Source organism: Fringilla coelebs (assembly GCF_963513975.1).
Source record: "Fringilla coelebs genome assembly, chromosome: 10".
Lineage (NCBI taxonomy): Eukaryota > Metazoa > Chordata > Aves > Passeriformes > Fringillidae > Fringilla > Fringilla coelebs.
In genome coordinates this window covers 12,980,983-13,002,278 of record NC_140036.1, presented here as the reverse complement: position 1 = coordinate 13,002,278, position 21,296 = coordinate 12,980,983, and the positions used below count along the sequence as shown (strand labels likewise).

General features: G+C 38.6%; 1 protein-coding gene across 1 annotated transcript; it reads right to left on the bottom strand.

Annotated features, from left to right (window-relative positions):
* Window positions 1-1,590: 1,590 nt before the first annotated feature.
* CPB1 (carboxypeptidase B1) lies at window positions 1,591-20,119 on the bottom strand (the record flags this gene model as incomplete). Its single annotated transcript, XM_084211949.1, has 11 exons — window positions 1,591-1,778; window positions 2,989-3,073; window positions 11,101-11,303; window positions 11,965-12,055; window positions 12,138-12,248; window positions 14,576-14,677; window positions 15,016-15,117; window positions 15,681-15,780; window positions 18,067-18,191; window positions 19,878-19,953; window positions 20,049-20,119. 11 exons carry the CDS (start codon window positions 20,117-20,119, stop codon window positions 1,591-1,593), a joined length of 1,254 nt encoding a protein of 417 aa, XP_084068075.1.
* Between the last annotated feature and the right edge of the window lie 1,177 nt (window positions 20,120-21,296).

The window sequence follows — 21,296 nt, the reverse complement described above, 5'->3', positions numbered from 1 at the left end:
GCTGATGGAACTTGTCAACTGCACCATTGTACTAAGTGCTGAGTATCATGAGTTCACATTCCAGTTGGTGTAAAACCTGTGACATCTTCCCAAATAACATAGTTACAGTCAGAATAGTCCCTGGATGGTTTTTAATACTTAGTTAAAATTAGCAAAATATTTCATATTCCAATAAATTTATTTTCCTGCCCTTTGTGGCATGTTAGGCTCTGGCCAGTATGTTCTGTTCATATCCTGTGCTATTTTTAGTAACGTTGATAATCCTTCTCCCCACTTCTTCTGCAAAACAGAATGATACGTCTTTTTATTGGTACGTGTTACTTTCACATGTGGGTTCAGTTTCACCAGTGATCAAAACCAGATGGATCAGTCATGTGTGAGGAATAGTTTAATTTGAGTGCTGCTGGACTAATTGGAGTGAGCTAGTGGATGTGTGGCCTTTCTTTCTCTTATACATGCAAATGAAAGCGTGATTTTAAATTGGACCCTGTCTTCCTGTTTCCTTCCACTGAAAAGGGACAAAAGGGCAGAACATGTAGTTTTTGACAGGTCTTGAATTTGATGATTTCCCTTGGAGAAGCATTTTCTGTAATTTCTGGGGCTGTGTTGAGTGGATTGGCTAAGGACCTACCAGAAATGGGGTTAATTCCAGGACCATCAGTGGACAGTGGAAGTCTCTGTTCAGAGCTTCCGGCAGTGGCAGGGAGATCAGCCAAATTCTGTGTTGACATAAGGTTTTTCCCCATGATTGTGCAGAGCATGTCCCATATTAGCCAAGCTCCAAACAGTATTAATAGATGCCAAACACATTTTCTGCAGCTCTGTGGGAAAGATGTCGAGTGGCAATTTATCACTTTCACTCACTCTGACCCAATCAGACCTGCATTACCTGTACAGAAAATTGATCGGGAGGGGATAATTCTCTACAGCTTTTCATGAAAGAAACAGTTACTCATTTTTCACCAGACTTAGTCTTTAGGGCTGTTTATGATTCTTCCACTCATGACAGTAGGAACATGTGGGGCCTCAGGAAGTACCAGGCCTCTGAGAACACTTTGGGAGATGCTACTGTAGTGAGAATGAGAGCCTTAAATGCAGGGTAGCATGATTTATATCAAGTTTTGGCCATTAATAGTAATTATAATTTTCATAACTGAATCCAGATTGGACTAGCAGTGGCTGCAGATCCAAATTATTTTTCAGTGATGGGACAGATACAAGGTGGGTTTTGAGAAAATTCACAAGAGCACATCACAGATTAATAATTTTAAAAGTATGTACTGTGAGCTTCTCCTTGCTACTGTTGACATTGAGGCAATGAATGTTTGTGTGAAAGTCCATCTATGTAAATCACTTGGTTCTTTTATTCTGGTTAACAGTTGGGCTGTATAAGCCCTAATGTTCAGCCCATCTCCTCTGTGTAAAGAAAATTTTAATCAATTAGGTGACCTCTACCTTAGGTTGATTAATCTTGTGCTCCTTCTTTTTCACGCCCCTTCCCCCCCCCCCCCCCAACTGTCATTTTTAGGGAAGAAAAAAAGGAAGGCATCTTTGCATAAAGCCTACTTTAATAATTTTTAGAATTCCATTCTAATACAAGTGCTCAAGGACATAGTTGGCAATGTATTTAACAGCAAGTAAAGTCTCTTCACAGGTTGGCTTTATCTGAGATTCAGGGAGGAGGAAGCCGTATCTCCCGGTGTCGCGGAGCTCGAAAGTGAAAGAGTACTTGATGCCTTGGTCATAAGCCCAGTCATCAGAGCCCCCTGAAGCAGGGTCTGTTGGTAAAGAAATTAAATAAAGCTTAACTGGGAAAGAGTGGCTACACATCAAATGGGAAACACTTTGGAGTCAAGTCATATAGCCAGGAATGCAGAAAGGACAGATAAAAATAAATATTTGGTAAATTGATTGATTTGGGAAATTGATTACTCATGGGAAAGCTGCTGTGATTTTAGGCCTTTTATGAGCTTTGTTCCAGCTGATTTGTGCAAGCAAATGTAAACAAGTTAAACTGTTCCCTCCTTGTCATTATTGTGGGGAAACCATGGGAGAAATATCTAAGGAACAGGAGAATTGCATGGGGTGATTAGAAACACTTGGTATAAGAAGCAAATGCCCTCTCACTGAGTGGCCTTTTGAGTTTCACAGAGATGGGAAAGAATTGCATATGTGGAATTTCAGCTCCATCATTTTCTGCTGGACAAATAGTACCCTTTCTTTTCAGTTGCTGGTACGACAAAAACAGTCTCTTTTGCTAAGGAAGGAGCCTCCAAAATTGCCATCTCTAAAGGAAGAGTCTCCAAAAAAATTGTAAAAATTGGAAGAAACTGTTTTTTAAAATGTTTGGGAAGAGGCGGTTAACTATTGGAGGAAGGAGAAACAGGCAAGAGAAATTAGCTTCCATTTATAAGAAAATTCAGAGATCTTAAATATGGGAGATATTGAGATAACCTCGACTTGGCTTTTGGCACTGCAAAGGCCATATCCACAGCTGAGTTCCCAAGAAGGGTAGAATAATTAGTCATTACAAATTACAAATAGGAATATAATTAGTATGTGTCTCAGAATGTAACTCAAAGTAAAAGAAATTGGTGTCACTAGAGTGGTTGAAGGATTCACATCACACAGTGGAATCAAAGGATTCACATCATCCTTGACTTGGAGATACTGGAAATGCAGAAAATCTCAGGTCAAGGTTTTTGTATTTAAATCTACCCTGTGTATGATTTAGCAATTCATGCTATGCATGTGAATTCATAAACATTTTACTACACCACTTGACTTTCCAGGGGGTCACACACTTCCTGGGATCCATGGGGAATAAATTATCCCATAATTTAGAAGTGACAGGTCCCATATATACTTCTTCGTATGTGCATGTGAAGGAAGAAGGGGACTACTTAGAGAGAGGAAAACAAGAATCACTAGACAACTGCATTTTATAGTCCTAGTAGTACTTAATGTAGATTGTCAGTCAATACTTACAGATAGTTGTTGCTCCTGGACCATATGTATATTCAGTGTTGTACAAACTGGCCAGCTCTTTGGTAGCAGCTCTAGCTATGGAATTCTGTAAGAAAAGAAGAATGATAAATGCAGATTTTGAGAAGCTTTCTGAGTGAATCTAAGCAATTAATACTGTTGTATAAACTCAAAAGCCATGCTGGAGAAGCTTTTATTAGAAAACCGTTGTTGACCTCTCAGTGTGACTAGGTGTCAGTAGCTAAGTCTGAAATTGTCCTGGTGCTGTAAAAAGAGATGTCAGCAAAGAACTTATTCTCAAAGGTTTAATGGAGTGTGATCCAGTCTGCGTATGGTCTGTGTGCAGTCCAGGGGGGTTTGGACAGATAAGGGGACAAGAGGTAACTGCACTTTCTATACTTAGAAGAGCTTATACAAGGTGCAAACTAAATAAGGAACAAGGAACCTTACTTTGAGATAAGAGAATCTTAGAGGATGGTTATGACTTGGTACAGTAAATTGCAAACATACAATAGCCTTTCTTTGCCTTCTGTTCATGCAGCTATACATTCAGAGCAGAGTCGGCTCAGTCAGGGGAGTTGAATATTGATACAAGTGGAAGCAGATTAAGGTCTTATAAATATTAACAGCCAAAAAAGGCATAAATTACCCTGAAACCATATGTAGTCTCATTAATTTCAATTCATTTCCTGCGCACAGAGGGACTCATTCAACTCCCACTGATTCAGTGAGGGTTGGATCAGGCCCATCAATAGTACTATGAAGTTTTGTATATTTGCATTAAGGAAAATTACAGACTTCTCTTTGGAATGTGTGGCTTTTCCAATTCTTCATTATACAACATGTTGGTAATAAAACATGAAAACTATTACTAACAGATGATAAATATGAATGATTTTTGAAAGCATATGTTCAGTATAAGCAATGGGTTGCCATATATTTCTTTATAGCTTGCAGCTGAATGGCTTACTATTCCAGGAATTTCCTCAAGCCCTTTCCTTCTCTGTAGGTTACACTCTGGCTTACATCCCAGTGGAAGATATATTGTAAAATATTCGCTGCTCATCCTTATGCTTAAGTGTTCTTGTGATTTACTCAAAAAGACATATTGGACCATGTATTTTGGAAATTTTAGTTAACTGAGAGAACTTTCTCAACTGCTAAAAACCAACATCACAACATGTTTGCATTTTCACTGATGGCCTACTTTCTAGCAGAATTGCAAGTGTTTCCCCATTCCCAAATATTTGGTTTTGAACATTTTAGAATTATGGGTGTTTTCTCTAGAAATTTATGGTCCTTTAGCATATGAAGGATATTTAAACAAAACAAACCAAAGCATAATTGAAGCTTGTCTTTCCACCTATAACACTGACTGTGCCTGAACGTGGGGTTTGGTTTCTGGCCTCTCTATCACACAAAGACAAGCATTTGCAAGGAAGGAAGTATGTTGTTGCTCTGCACTTCACAATCTTGGATCCAGAGCAATTGGGCTAGCTGAGCTCTCTCCTGTGACCTTCTTTTTTGTTTGGTTTGGGTTTTTTCCTCTCTTTTTTAATCCCTCAATAAACTGATTTTTCTAAAATCCATAATAATTTTTAACACATGCTGAGGGAATTGTAGAGGTTGGAGTCTGCTATCTGCTAGCGATGCCATGTTTTCTTCAGCCATCTGTTGTTTATAATGTACACGTTTAATCAGCAGCTGAGATTGAGTCAAATCTCTCAATCGCAAATGAATTTTTAAACGTAAACTGATTCTTCCTCTCTTCAAATATATGCAAAGTGGAATTAAATTTGGGAAGATTGTCTGGTTCAATATGCAGACCTGTTGGTAACTGGTATTTGCTCTCTTTAGTTAACTAAAGTAGGGACAATAGAGTAGCAGAGCTGCTCTGTGGGGCTGTTTGACCCAGGGCATTTGTTCCAGCCAGCAGACAAATGATGGCTTTAAATCATACCAGAACACATACCGGAAAAACTATGTCAGGAAATCTTTTTACCTGAGGGATTTTTTTATTGTTGGCCAGGAAGTTGTAAAAACAGAGATTTGTAGAAAGAGCAGTTGAGATTTCCAGCTGTTTAGAGCCTAGAATCCAAATAAACAGCTTCCTCAAGCTCTCCAGGTTGGAGATAAAGGTGGTGTTTTAAATGACCCTCTCTAAGTGAAAAATGTGCCTAAGCATTTATGACTTCATCATGAAATGAAGCTTTATCAGAAGTTTTGATATCTTTTTGTTTTCCTTTAAGTGACTCTCTAACTTTTACTTTCTTAATAGATTTGCAGCCCAAAACATAAAGCTAGAAAAATAAATTTCATCTTTATAGGAACTAATGTAATTTGTTAATAATATAATATAAACCAGCAGAAATAATATGTATTAAATAAATACTCGTGAGTATAAATACAAAATATGAGGAAAATGTGTTTGGTTGTTTTTTCAAAATAGCTCAATTACTCAAAGCAATCCATCAGAAGGAAATAATAGGGAGGTCAATGCAGAGGTGTATAAATAGTGCCCAAAGTTTTCCAAAAGGGTGAAAAGTAGTTTGGGTTTTCAAGCCTGTAAATTATTTGGAAGGAGAAACATTGTTTTTCTTTTGACCTTTGAGGATACTCTTTGTTGTTCAATGATTTTCTACGTCTCTTGGTGTAATGGGCTTAACTGAATTGTTGTGGTTTGTTTGGAGTTTGTTTGTTTGGGGTTTCATACTGTTAAGAATCCCTCTTTTGCAAGGAAAATGTTGCTGAGATTTATATTAGCAGAGAGCAAGTGGCGCCCCGCAGTCGAAGAAATAACTCCAGAGTAATACCCTGTAACTGGGAGCAGAAATGGCTTTTCAGCTTCTGACTCCCAGCTGAGCTCTTAGAGCTGGTCATTTCAGCAGAAGGCAGCAGTTCCTGTGCTCATCACCCATCTGTGTTTACACTGCAATTACCAATATTTCGCTTATCTGTGTACAGAATGTGTGAGCCAGGGAGACAGCAGAGTTGTGTTCTCAGTTGTCATTATCTTACATAATTAACAACTTTCAAACCTAGGTTTTTTCAGTTATTAGCTTTTAATGAAAGATGTGGTACTGGTGTCTCTTTCTCACCATGTTGGAAGTTTGAACTAACAAGATAAATTACCAGGCTAAGCATATTTTGTGTGCTAATAGGTAATTTTTATGGGAGCATCTCATCTCGCTGATTTTACTCTAGTATCATCAGGGTGGACGTGCCAGCAAACTGTGGCCATTTAGAAACACTCCACCTCCACAGATGTTGATATGCAGCTGCTGTTTGTGGACAACTCCCTTTGCCTTCTCAATCTGAAAGTGGTCTGGAGAAGCCTTTTCACTGCTTGACTGGACCTCTTGCTCTCTTCCCTTACTGGACTGCCAACTGATTTGCCCAAGGCTGATCTGCCCAAGGTATTTTCTCTTCACATTGGTCTTTCATGCTTTACTTTTTAAGTAAAGGGATCCTCAACTTCCTTAGTAATGAAAGGCTGAAAATGTGGGTTTGCTGTTAGCTTTAGCCAAGTGAATTCTGAGCCTTCTTGTTTTGCCAGTAAAAACAGACTCCCCCCTCAAGGGTCCATGGTGATGTGTCATTCAGTTCACTGTTCTATTGTGTCTCATATGCTCCAAAAGCCCAGGGAATCCAGCCAGTGAGGACTTCAGTGGAATGATTCTTTTTTTTGCAGGCCTGTTTTTCTGTGACAGTTTCTACAATGTTTAAGAAATTAGTCCCTGGTGTAGAGGGTTTCCACTGCAAATCATTTGGGCCCTACACCTGTTGGAGATTCTTGTCTATCAGCCAGATTCACACATCAGCTTCATCTGGAAGATGCTGCTACTAAACAAACACATCCTTTTCACAATTTTAAGACTGCCAGTACAGAACAGTTCTGTTGTGGTAAACTCTTGTGGAAGAGCTGTGAAGCAAATTTCAAATACTGCTTTGCTGCCCACATTCCTGTTTGTTGTGCTTCCCAGCTGACTTTAACAATATTTAATGTAACAAGTAGTACAATCATAGTAATACAATCTGTGCAATATGGCAGATACAACAGCAGCAGATTGCAACTCCTCATGGGCTGTCTGAGTCTTTTAGATGTAGGATTTTTGCTATCCAACAATTCTTACCCATAGGTCTTCATATGTCTTAAGCTTGTTCAGGACTTCACGACTAGGCACTAAGTTAAATGATCAGACTGATACTCACAGTCATGCTATATATTTGAAATTCACTCTTGCAGGCTGCACAGACTCTGGGCATATCTCTTTAATACTTTCTAATATGTCCTATTTTAAACACTCAACAGGAAGTGAAATGCTAGACAAACCCAATATGGAAGGTTAATTTTGGTGAGTTGAAACAACAACCCATGCAGCCAGGGTCCATTCAGGTAATACAGACTGGAATTATCTTGGGTTGTAAATTAAAATAATGTTCTGCAGCCTGTGAAACTGTAATAACACACCTACATTAATCTGATAAGTGAGTATGAGCTGGCTGAGCACATGTATTTGGTGCTGAGTTTAACTGAGAGATGGAATGGAACTGGAAAGGAAGGAAGGGCACGATACACATTCCTCTGCTCTCTCAAACTACAGTCCAGAGCCAATTCAAATACAAACAAGAACTGATAAAGGTGGATTTGTCTGCTGAAAATGGGGAAAGCCTAATGGGAGGCTAAGGCAAATATATGAAGTGATTAAAAAATATGGGCTGAACTGTTTATGAGAAGTCTGATTAAATGCATAGTTCTTTATTGCAAGAGGAAAAAATGTCCATAGTAAAATAAAGATTAAAGTAGTCCTTTTGGGGTGTGGAGAGATACTGGTCTTGCCAAGAATATTTTGTTATTGTGGAAAGCTAATGCTCCCTGTAGGAGAGGGATTCAAGTGTGTATTCTGTGCTCAGGGCAATACGTCAGGGTACAGTAAAGAATGAGCCAAGAGGATTGCAAAGTAGACAAAATGTGATTCTCCAAAAGGAGGACATATTTCTTTAAGGGTGTCATCACAAGAATATTGTGTAACTTCTGAGAAATTCCTGACCTAGATTTTCCTATCTTGGGTGTTTTTATTTTTGTTGTTTGGATAACAGTGGAAATTTTGTGCAACTCCTAAGTTAAGGGCACAAAACAACAACCCTGAATAAAGGGAGACAAATTTGGGGAAAATCCTTGTGAGCTGTGGGATTTATAACCTCACAGATCCTCTTGCATCTCAAGGGAAGAGTGGGAGGTTGTGGGAACGAATGGACATACATGACTTTCATCACGTTTCACACCCCAAGACCAGGCATGGTTGAAGGATAGTTCCAATCCCTGGCTTTAAGTCAGTTTGAGTTGTTCTGATTTGCTGAGCAATGCAGTGGAACGTGAAGAGGTTCTCTGAGTGCCCTGTTCTATCTGACTGACCAAAGCAGTTTTAGACCTTCTGCTGATTTCATGAGGCTGTAAACAGAAAAAGTCTTTTGAGCCCCAAGGATGCACTGTTCACTACGTGTTCAGGGAAGGAAGGTACAGGCATTTTCTGGACCTTTCTCTTCTACAGATTTGGTGTCCTTAATCTCAGATTACTCAATTTTTGCACCCTTCTGTATCTCAGAGGCTGGAATGCAACATAAGCCCCATGTATTATGTTACCTTTAATTAAAGACAATGGAACAAAATATTATTAATGAAAAGCAGACATGTGAGGTTTTGTTTAAACACATGTCCAGTTGCTCACTGAAAGAGATAAGAAATTGCAGCTATATTTCCTTTAATTTATTAGATCTGTCAGGGTAAAAATAACATCTAAGATAAGATAATGGCACTATAAATTTTGCTTCTTCATTTTAAAAATGATTTATGATTATTTTATTTGCCCAAACAATAGCTATTAAAAGTTAAGATTCTCATCCTTCAGCATTTCTCCAAATTCTAAATTTAGACAGAACTTTCAGACGTTAAACACAGCAATTGTCATATAAAGTAATTCCTCTTTTTGTAGCTATCTTGTCTCAAGCAAGTACAGTTGTTGATTGAAAATGTTAAATTTTCTTTAGTCACAGCTTAAATGAATGTATCTCAGTTATTTGAACTAACAAAAAGCTGTCCTTGTGAACCTGACTCACAGCCTGAGGAAGTAAATTTTTCTATTTAATTCACTGACATTGGAGTGCATAAGGTCCTTTCTTGTTTAATTATCTCGACTACAGGTAATATTGATTGGGTGATACTCTGGTCTCATTGTCCAAAAGGACTTTTGGCAGCAAGTCTTCCCTAGTTAAAATCAGATACTGCACAGGTTGAACACCTCTAGGATCCTGCTGTCTCTGGTGGGATCACCAACAGAGGAAATAATTTCCCTCAGTTAAGAGGTGAAAAGCATTCATAAGGTCACCTTGTCATGGTGGTGAGATTTGTGGTTGCTCTGTGAAGAATATAATGGAACTCCATCTGGTTTTAGTATGACTGATTTAAAATATAGGATTAAGTGATATTGGAAAGACTAATATACAAAGTGAAATCAAATGGCTGAAGAGGAATATATTTCCTGTATTCCTGAGCAATTTAGTTTTTATGCTCTGTGGTAGCAGCAGAATTGTCTTCTATGGCAGGAAAGGGGAGTTTAAACTTTACTGTGTATTAGAATAGAACAGTGACAATATAAAATTTTAATTTAAGAATTTTAAAACCTAGCAAAGCAGATAGGTTCTTTCTTTCTGCTGGGGATTGCTTCAGTAATGAGTTGTCAGTGTACTTTGTTTAATACTGTGAGAAACACACTGTACTTTTAGTTACATTTCATCACATTTGCTTTCATTCAAAAAATGGGGGCAGAACTTCATGCAAATTTTTGACAAATAAGAACTTTGTGATCTTGACAACAAAGCAGATTCAAGTGTTTAGTGCTGTTTATTACTTTAGACTAAACAATAATGTGTGAATTATGAAGCTTTTGTAAAATATGAAGGCAAGATATTACTACCACTCCCTGAAATAATTTCAATTACAAAATTCCTGGAATATAAATTAAGAAAACAAAATCTTCATTTTAATTTAATCTTCTCTTTTAGGCTTTAAAAAAATCTAACAAGAAACTTCACTCTTGGCCCCAAGTTGTATTCTGTTCAGAACCAAGACACATATTTGGGAGCATTCATAAATCTGTCAAACCTGCACAGCAACACACATTGTTTTTGCCTTGGACTTTTGGCAGCATCAAGGAAAGAGTGGGGATCAAAATGTGTTTGTTTTGTCTTGCTGTGTTGTTTTCCCTGCCAGCAGATTCTCATTGCTAATATGCCAGAGAACTGAAGTAATTTTATTATTCATTATTGTTGATTCTTGGCCTATGAAATGCTTACGGCTTTTATACACATTTAATAGTTTTAAGCTCTCTATCTGGTTTTAGGGATGAAAAAAAATCTCTCTTAAATGGCATTAGGGTGTGGCTTTTCTCTGGAATTGATAAAAGAGGAATTGTCCTTTAAAATACCACATTCATCCTCTCCTCTTCTAAATAAAATGTCTGTGTTTAAATACAGGCCTCTTGGAAAAAGGCCTCAAAACTGAAACTTTTAATGTCTTTTGTATCTGTTTTCAATTATACTTTAGTCAAGAACTGCTTCATTGACTTTATGTCAGTGAGAACTAAGCTTCAGTAGAAAGTGGTAGAGAGAGATTCTTGCTTGCTGTTGATACCAGTTGAGATATTTTGTAGTTATTACAGTCTGTCAAGCTGCTACCTTGGTTTACAGGCCATAGTGTTTTTATGTAAAATATTACAGGTACACATACAGCAGCCTCTGGAGTCAGCAAGAGGCAGTGCTGCACAGCAGAGTGGATTTCTGGATGGCATGACTGGAAGACAGAACTGCTTCTGTGTCAAATTCATTGTGCACATGGAAATTAAATAAGGCTCTGAAGTTCATCTGATGCTTCAGCTATCTTGAAACCATATTGGTTTCCCTTGTTCTTGCTAGAACAAGACTAAAATATTTTCAAAACCTGGCAATATGGATTCTTTCCAGATGTTAAAGAAACCGCTTGAAGTTAAAGGTACCTAAATAGCAAGTGATGATTTTTGCTTATTCTTTTCACAAAGTCAAAATGACAAAGAGACTTACCAGTTCCTCGTAATTGGATGGCAAATTGTAAGTGTATGAATAAGGAAACAGTAGCAGCTGGGAATAGGAGTGAATTGTCAAGTATCCCTTGATTGTAGAAAGATGTTCACGAATAAAATCAGCCAAGGCCTTGGTCTCCTTTTCAGACTCAGGTGCAGAGCCACAGTAAGTGGAAGAACAGGCGTATCTTGAGGCCCCAAGAGCTGAGAAGAAAGGTGAATTTAATGAGTACTGAATGAAGAAGTAGACTGTTAGGAGAGTCATGTTACACCATGTTTGTAGGTAAGCCTTGGAAATCCTGCTAATACACATTCCATGTCAGAGGAGGGAATATTTTATGGCATAGTTAAGATGCTGGGAAACATCCCATAGCAATGAGTAAGTATGGCCTCTACAGTGTAAATAGTTGAAAGAACATGAATATGGATGTAAAGACCTATATTATGGGAATATTTTGGAATATTGATTTGCTCCAGTACTTAGCAGTCCTCTCCTTGCATATCTCCTCCATTTCTAAGGCAGTTCCATGGAACAAAGTGGAAACCACTCAAAAGAGACTGCTTTTAATGAAAGCAAGCTCCTTTGGTTTCTGTTCTGAACTCATAGCTGTGTATATGTGTACATATGTGTATACATATGCACATGTGTGAGCAGATATGTTCATAGAAGTGGCCATGCTGATGATGCTAGTAGCCAAAGTTTGGCTTTTTTTCCCAAAACTGCTTTAAAAATCAAACACAAGCTACTCCACAATGCTTTGCTTGAGCACAAGCTGGACCATCAGGTAGGGGAAATCCAATAGTTAAGTATATTGGCTATTGCACTCGTGAGTAATTACTTGAGCTCTTGTTAGGAGACACTTACTGCCCCAGCCAGCATTAAAATTCCTGTTGGGATCTGTCCCAATGCAAGTGGTCCCGGCGTTTTTAGAGCGCGTCTTTCTCCACATGCGGTCCTGTAACAGAATCACAGGTGAAAACTCAGAGTCAGTTCTGACACTCGACTTTTCCAACAATAAGAAAGAAGAATGTACTTACGTTTGTCCAAGTGTAAATGTAACCATCAATGTTAACAACAGGCAGAACATAGAAGTCCAGCTTGTCCAGAAGTGTGGTCATGACAGTATCTTTTCCGTAGGTCTCCACAGCCTACTTGGAGAAAAATAGAAAAACCTAATGATGTCTTCACAGATGTATATCTCCTGTGTGTATGTGAGGGCCTGGGTCTGGGTCAGGAGTTGATGAATGTGGTAGAAAATCTCATCCAGGTCACTCCAGCCCATGAAATGGCACACCTGTCTTCTGTCGTGTGCTGAGATTTGCACTGACTCAAACCACACTGCTGTTAGAAAACCATCTTGTACTGCTAGATAAATTATAAGATGAAGGAATGGTGATTTTGAATAGAATGATAAATCACTGGAAAGAGATTTCCATCTACTAGCTTCTTGCTTACAGGAGGAACAATATTACTGTCCATATATTTTCCTATATGCTAGCACCTTAAAGGTTTGAGTTTAATTTATGTGAGAATGAGAAATCATTACTTCTGTTTTTTGTATCTGTTGTGCAGAAATTTTATCAATGACCAGAATTATAGAGACTATTTCTAAGTAACATTCTAACACATTTCCGATCATAATTCTGTGGATGCATTTATTCATAGGGAGACAGATTTTTCCCTGCCCTTTTCCAAACACAGATATTGAATAACAAACAGGAACTCCTGCAATATCCTCTATATCATGATTGTTCATGGTCTGGCACTTGCTATGCTTGTTCACAGTTTCATATCAGTGTTGAGGGACCATACAATGTTCATGGAAATTTGCTCTAAGTGTGTTGTACCCATGTTTGGTTTACACAGCTATAAAGGGCAACACAGGGCAATGCAATGGAAAAAGGCATTTTTTGTCCTGTAACTGACAAGTAGGAGGGTGGGATATAAAATCTAGAAAAGCAGATCACTTGAAATAATCACATTTCAGATCACTTGAAATAATTTTTCCTGAATTTTATTTTATGCTTGTTTTGGTTTTTTGTTGTTGGTGTCTGGGTGGGTTTCTCTTTTGAGATACCTATAATAATCCACCTTGCTCATGTTTCTCTCTATTTTTTTTTTTTTTTTACTTTCATGTCTAGAAGCAATCCCAAGTGAAAGTCTGATGATGCTCAGAGGTCTGCTCTTTTAAAGCACTTCTGCCTGTGGAGCACTGAGCAGAGGCACTGCTGGTGTCAGGTACACCCATGAATTAAGTGACCAGACAGTGAAAATGACAGCTGCAGTGACGTGAATTACTGAGAGAAAAATGGTACCACATACTGTCTGCAGCCTTATTAGGCACTAATGAAATCATATTCCCATTGACTCCACCAAAATGTCACTTCCAATTTCCACTGCTCCCTACACAAAACCGCATGCCTGTCTGATAACACTGAGATTATACTTGCCACCAAGCCCTCTGCCAGCATGGCTGGCTTATGTAGATTGGCTTTCCTTTTCATGGGTTTTAGATTCCAGCTGCTGCTTCTGGTGTAGTTTTATTTATTTGGTTGGTTGGTTTTGTAGGTGTTTTTTTCTTAATCTTCCAACAGAAGTTATTACAAAATTTGAGATTCAGCCTGTAAGTTGCTCTGCTAAATTGATTTATCTCCTCCATCTGAGGGGTAATATACCTGTCTCTGTGAAGATGACTGTGCAGCATTTGATAACCTCCACCTCCTTTATATTGGTAGTGAGAAAAAAAATATAAAGGACATAAAATTATTTCATTCAAGACCTAAAGTATCCCAGACTGAAGTGAAGCTAATTTCACCTGTGCAGCTCTCCCTTGAATATGTTTTCATATTTTAGTGCCTTTCTGTACAGCCTGAGGTGGTAGCTCAAAGGGGTGTATATGCATTTGCCTCTTCCTGAGTGGAGCTTAGGGAGCTTCATTTATAGTCTTCCTCCTTTCTTGGGTACATTTCCTCAGTGCTGAGCTCAGGGCAGGTTTCCATCCTCTCTGTTGCCTTACTGAATAAAGCTGGTTGCAAGGAACCCACCGACTAGCACTGTAGCAAGTCAGCTGTTCTGAAGTGCATTCAGGTACCTTCTGATGTGCCCTTGAATTTTCTTATTCCTTATGTCTGTGTGCAGAACATGGCTATGTTTATAGTGTTACTAGAGCTATTTGTTTTTCTCTCACCTTTCTCTGACTACAGGTGCAAAAAGAATTTACAAACTGAGCAACCATTGTAGTTGTCAGTACCTCCTAGACATGTTTCAGATTGTCTTAAGCTGCTGAAGGATTCCAGCTCCTAGCACAAACATCTGGTTTAAGTTGTTACACCTTAACCCTCTGAGGTGAGAAGAAGGCATGAGCAGACACGTATTTAGAGGGGAAAAGGCAGTAGCCTAAGTTCTTGCTGCTCATTTAAGATTTTCTTAAACACAGGTTTTGTAAAATATTTTTTTCATCATTAAGCTTACTGACCTCTTTCACAAACCACTGGCAGAAAGCAGGGCTGATCCACTCTCTTGCATGGAACCCACAATCCATAAAGATGGCCTTCTTGTTTGCACCGCTTTTCCCCAACTAGGAAAAAAAACAAAATCAAAAACAATACCCCAGGGCTTGAACAAAATAAATTGTATGCAGAACAAGTCAGTCAGCTTGCTGACCTATTTATACAAATATGGCATTCCTTGTTTAAATGGAAATCTGTGGAGTGCTCCCAGCTGTACCCGACCATGATATTCAAGCTAAAAAAATACTCTTAATATATTCATTTTTATTAATGTTGATAAGCTTCCCCCAATTATTTGATTACTCTGCATTGTTGATTTATTTCCTGTAGTGTCTCTAAAAGTTTATCTTGTGTGTTTGAATGATACATTACTGTAAATAGAGGAAAAAGAAATTGAGGCACTTACTTTGAGAAGGTACATTGGCCGTCCTTCATAGGTTTCCCCAATTACACTACGAGAGACAAGGTCTGGGTGCTGAGCAGCAATATCAGCAGTCCAAGCAGCTATCTGTTTAATAAAGAGGTTAAGTCTAAATCTCTATTCCTTAGGCCCAGACTGATTAATTTGCAGATTTCAAGCCAGAGCAGTCATTCTGAGCATCTAATGTGGTTTAATAGTTAATACAATGTATAGATTTCCAAGGAGCCACTGCAAAGATGTGAAGAGTAACATGGCCATGATTACATGTCAGGAAAAATGAGCACGGCTGTGAAAAAAGCAGGAAGGGGTCTTATGATACGACATGAAGAGCTAGAACTGAAGCAGGGAATGGAATAGAGTTTTTTAGCTGAAGAGATGGGAGAAGTAGTGAAAAGAATAGGAAAACAATAGTGAAGCATCTCAGCCTGGTCATTGGATTTCTGCCAGAGTTTCTTTGCAGCACTGGGAGCAAAGGAGAGGAAATAAGAGTAGGTTACACAAACTAGCTCAGTAATGAAGAGGAAGGAGAGTTTGGAGGCATTATCATGGCAATGGATGGAGCAGAAGAGGAAAAGGGAAGAAGGCTGGAAGCACTTTGACTACAGAAGCTAAGGTACCAAGCTGATAATGTGGTAAATTCTGGACGTTACCGTGTTCCAGTTGTTGTACTTCACGTAGCTGTGGCCGGCAGTACGAGCTCGGCTGTCAAACTGGGCATCCAGTGCAGCCTGCAGGTTGTCAATCAGAACTCTGCAAGAAGGCACCATGAAAAGTGTGAAGAGAAACATACACCAATCTAGCAGGAAAGTAAGATATTTCAAGGTCTGCCCAGCATCTGGGCTGCCCAGATTGTGAAAGGAAAGGTGGGCAGGTTGGAAATAAGATATATTAGTTTCAAGTTTCCAACTCCTGCCTCAACCTTGCCATGAAAAGGACCAGGGAGCAGCAGGCTCCTGCCAGTTAGCAGCTGCCTCACCCCCATACTAGCAAACCTCCAGGGTGGCAACAGTTTGGTTTCAGAAAAATGGCAATGCTGAGAGAGAGTGTGTCTTAAAATGAGCTCTAGGCTGATCTCATGTTGCCAGCTGTTTCTGCCTCAATAGGAAAAGGGCCTTCTGGAACCTTTGGCACTGGAGAACAGTTAGACTGCAGCAATGTTTCAAAACCAGGCAGCAACCGGAGATGTTTGCCTGGTGTTTTGCCCCGAAAAACCAAGCTTCCAAAGGTTAGATGTGGTTTGACAGCTCTGTTCAGGTGGCATTATCCATCCTCCAAGCTACTTCATTGCATGTGAGGTGAGCTATTAAACAGAACACACAATTGCAAAAAAACCCTCAACATTCTGTCTGGATTGGTTGGGTCTCTCCAGCTCATTTTTCCCTGGGGCTGACACAAAGGCACAACTTACCACTGAGCACACTCTTGAGGACCTTTTGCTTATATTTCAACCTTGGCTATCAAAAAATGAAGTCCTCTTGTTTTTCCAGCACCTGTCTTAAAACTCTTACAAATCTTATTCATCCAGGATATGTCCTTGATCATTTGTGATTTGGATAGAGGAACAGGGGGCCAGTTTGTGAGGCACCAGCAGCCTTCAGAGCAAACATTGCAAGTGACATGATGTCATGGCACTGCAGCTGCACTTCAAAAGGATTTTAACAGCTTGGTTTGTCACAAGGACAATCCACTGGTTTGTCAGGGACAGCTTCCAGACATTCTGGCCTTTTGTTGCAATCAAAAGATTTGTGCATAGACCTGAAGCAGTTAATGAATATTACAGGAAAACTAACACATGTAGAGTAACTCCTTTGCTAAAGAGGAAATTCCACTGCAATGGGATTCCTGTGCTGTATGCATACTGTGGGATTATTGAAAACCATTTATTCTAGTGTTTTTAGATTCTGTTCCTGTAGAGGCATCCAAATCAGACACAATTGACATGAGGCCAGTAAATTTAAGGATGCATTGTGGGATGTCCAGTGAAGGAGTTTGGTCTAATAGCAACAACAGTGGGGCTGAGAGACAAAAGCTCTAGTCTCAGCCAAATGCAATAATAAAAACTTGATCAAATACTACTTACTACTTACTACTTACTTTCAGTGTCTGAGTACATGATGTTGACAGACTATCCTTTACATATCAAAGAAGCCTGATAATGAAGTTGGGCAGATCCATTCTTCAGTGCTTAAGTGGAGTGAAAGGAGAAATGAAGACAGACAACCCCACTCCACTGCAGCTCAAAGTCAATTTCTCATCCTCAGTTAATGCTTGCACAGTCATTGGAACATATAAAGTGAAGAACAGGATCAGGCAACTCCTCATTCTCCTTATTCTCCCATTAGTGCTCATCCTCACTACAGAGCTTTTGCTCCCAGGGTTGTGTAATGTGGCAATGTGCTCTGTTCTCTCCACTCCTGCTGCATATTTGGTCAGCTCTCTCTTTGGAGACATCCTTGCCATGGATCTGCTGTGTCACTTCTGTCAGCCCAGGGCTGTCCTGGGAATCTGTTTTTCATGCTTCCTTGGCCTTTCACCTGGCAGCTGTCTTCTGTCTGTCACCTGTTGGGGTTTTTTGGCCCTCTAGCTATTCTGCAACTCACTGGGCACCTGCTCATGGTAGCCTTGGGGCTCACCATTTTATTTTCTGGCTTCAGTTCCCTGTCCATTTCCCTCATCTGGTGTATCTTCTGTCTCCTTCTAAATTTTTGCTGAATTTTGTCTGTAGTAGGAAATATTTCGATCCCCATCCATACTCCAGCCTTGAGTGTTGCAGTGAGCTTGCACCTCAGGGAAAATTCTGGTACTGCATCTCTGCTTCCTATCTCTTGCCTCTACCAACATTTCATCTCACTCTGTCAATGCAGAGTAGTTACAGTCCATTTGAACTGTCATAGGAAAGCTGAACCCATAGAGGCATCCATAAGAGGGATGAAGTTTCTAACAGGAAAATCATTTGACCAGTATGAAAAGCTCAAACACATCCTCCATGGTATTTGTCCCCTTCTATTCAAAGTACAGTAGTCAGAACAAACTTACTGATACTCCACTCCACTTTCTTTCAAAAGATCTTCAACCTGAAAAGACTTCTCAGCTTCAACTCGGAAATCAACTTGCATTTTTGGCTTTACCAGTTTGACAGAGTCTGGCCGCCAAAAGTCAACCTGAAAGAAGAGCAAATGAAGACATAAACAAATAAATACATACATGTGGCTGTGATTTTTTAGATTGGTGTATGTGTGCTGGTGAGGTTGTGATTAATATACTGAATTTCATGCCTATCCTATTACACTGATTCAGCATTGCTTCCCACAAGTACCAGTTTAAATTTTAACTGGAAATTGATTAAGATTTTCTTAGGCCCTGCATTTTACATGGCAGAATTCTGGAGATGACAGTGACGATTCCACAAATTGTCTACAGCATCTGCATTCATACAGAATTGTGAATATTATAACTATATTTACATTTTCACATGTTTTGTATATAGTTATTTTGCATAACTATATTTACATTTATTAAGTATATTTATATTTTCTTTCAATTTTACAACTCCTTTCATTTTTTTGCTCAGGTTTTTGCCTACAAATGTTAGAGAGAAATTAACTCAATACCAGGGGTGAACTGTATGAGTATTTTACATAAATCAGCTGAAAAAGACTGTTGTCTATATGAGTGCTTTTGAAAGAGATCACTGAAGTTGATATGAGGAACCTGTGCCTTTGAAGATGTTTCATTCCAAATGGACAAACAAGAGTGTTATTACTACTTCACTTATTTTTGCTGAAGTAAGCATACAAGCCTCTGGATTTAGTGCTGTGTTGAAGGCCAATGGAAACAAAGATGATTTGCCAGCCTGATGCCTTTTCACCCTTTCATGTCACGAAGGTAAAAGAAATTTGGGCTGATTATTCATGAATTATGTGTCATCTGATGAGGTGATTGTTCCAGAATATACAATTACATCAGTCCTGACTGACTGCTTTGTATAACAATGGTAGTTTGAGGGGTCTTTTCTTGAAAGAAAAAGAAAACAATCCTTTGATACTTCACACTTAAAAGCAAGCATGGTATATATTAATTTCCTTAATATTGGCAGCACCATTCCAATAGTATGTTGTTTTACAGAAAACTGTTCCAGCATGCTGTAGTAGCCTGTTGATGATAGGTCTCCACATCTGTAATTCATTAAAAGTACCATCCTTTCATCCTACAGCTAATGGTGTCTTTTTCACCAACAGCTATTTTACAACATCAAAGCTGGAGAGAAATATTGAAAACACATTTGCTGTCTTTGTTGTTTTTCATCGTGTCATTGTGTCATCATATATCTACATCAAGGTCAGTGAGAAACATGCAGCTTAGAGAGAAAGGAAGCTTTAAAGGAAAATCAACAGAAGAAAAGATAACATGATAGACTAGAGGCCAAAGGAAAATTCATTTTGCTGGCAGTATAAATTTTTAGATCATTTGCATGAGGAAAATGTTTCATCTGTAACAGTTAAAGTTCTGGTAGTTGGAATTTCCATGGTTTATCTAATATGTTCTTGCAAGCACCTCATACTGAATACAGCATTTAAGATTTATTTATTCTATTAATAAATTCTGATGGGCACTTTGACATTCAGATTGGGTAAACCAGACTTTCTTGGAAGGTATTTGAATGTTTTGTATAGCTCTAGTTTTATCAACTTGTCTATTCCTTCCAAAGAAACCATACAGGTAATGAATGAAATCAAGATTAGGTCTTTAATTCAGTAGCACAATTAAAAAAAAAAAAATCTGTTATTTGAGCAAAAGGAGAAATATTTTTTTCAACTACAATGTAACTACTTCCCCAAATCCTTTACCTCCATGATGTTGGTAAGGAAATTGAGGATTTCCACCTGCTCATCATTCTGTGGAATCACACGGAACACCTTCTGTCTGTAAGGGGAGAAAAAGATTTGATTTGAAAAAGTTGAAAGCCTTTTGATCATGCAGAAGAAATCACAGATATAAAATTTGATGTCTGTTCTTACCCATCAAAGGAAAGAGTCTGCAGGTGAGCAGAAACAGATGCAGCACCTATGAGAACCAAAAGTGCCCACATTTTCTCAAACAGGCTTTCTGTTCTTTTTTGTCCTGCTTTTATAACTTGTTTTGTCCTTCTTTTTATCAGTTTTACAGAGAACAACCCACTGATCAACTGATAGTTTACTCTTTTGGCCTTGTTTTATTTGCTTACTATTTATAGTGTGTGTTTTCCTCTACACCTGTGAAAACAGCTGAAAGTCTCACAGAGGCCTGGCCTAAGAATCTTGCTATTTGAGCTGGATAAAGTCATCATGTGAGAAAGTGAATTTAATTTACTTTATGTTTTCTATTTTATGTGAATTTAGATAATTTTTAATAAGGTGGTTGCTGAATTACAAACTTTGTAATATTTTATTGTTACTTTGTGAAATGGTAGATGTCCATCAGATGTTGCTGCAGTGCGCCTGATCTTAATCACAATGTTCCTCTTCATTAATAATATAGGTTTGACTTTGACATATTGTTGTCAAAGAGGAATCTACCAATTGGGATATACCAATTAGCTTTTTTTTTCCCCAGCAGAGAAGGAAAGCACTGAACTGGTTCTTTGCTCACTTCACTGAAATTTAAGTCAGGCATCTGCAGAACTGAAAGCACAGAAATTTCTAGTAGCAGTAGGTTGTACATATACTGCATGTGATACAGCTGCTGATTCTTGTGCATTCTCTAATTTCATCATGTGTGGATCAGAGGTAAATATCTCACAGGTTAAGCAATACTGTGGAATTTACTAAGAAGATCAAGTGAAATGTAGTCACACAAAAGCATTTTTAACTTTCATGTTGTGCCTACTCTGAAGAACAGTGGTGTGTTTGCAGCAGGGCACTTGCATCTGTTTAGTTTTCATTAATGAGTACTTGGCATTGAATGCAACATTAATTGTCTGTTGATGCTGTGTCCTGATGTGACTGATGTTTTTGACAGGGAGCCTCTAAATGAATCAGTGAACAAATAAATAAAAAACGGAATTTACGAGCTCAGTTCTGTCTCCTGTTATGCCTAAGTAACCAGGCAAATTAAAAGAGTTCAGACCCAGATAATCTGTCCTATGTATTACATAATACATGGAAATTTATTAAGAAAAATAGTATAATTCATCTCAGATTAAAAGATGTAGTTACAGTTTCAAGGTACAGAAAATGTAATTGTCATTGAGCATTTTAAGAACGAATGTGGCATCAGACTTGACACAT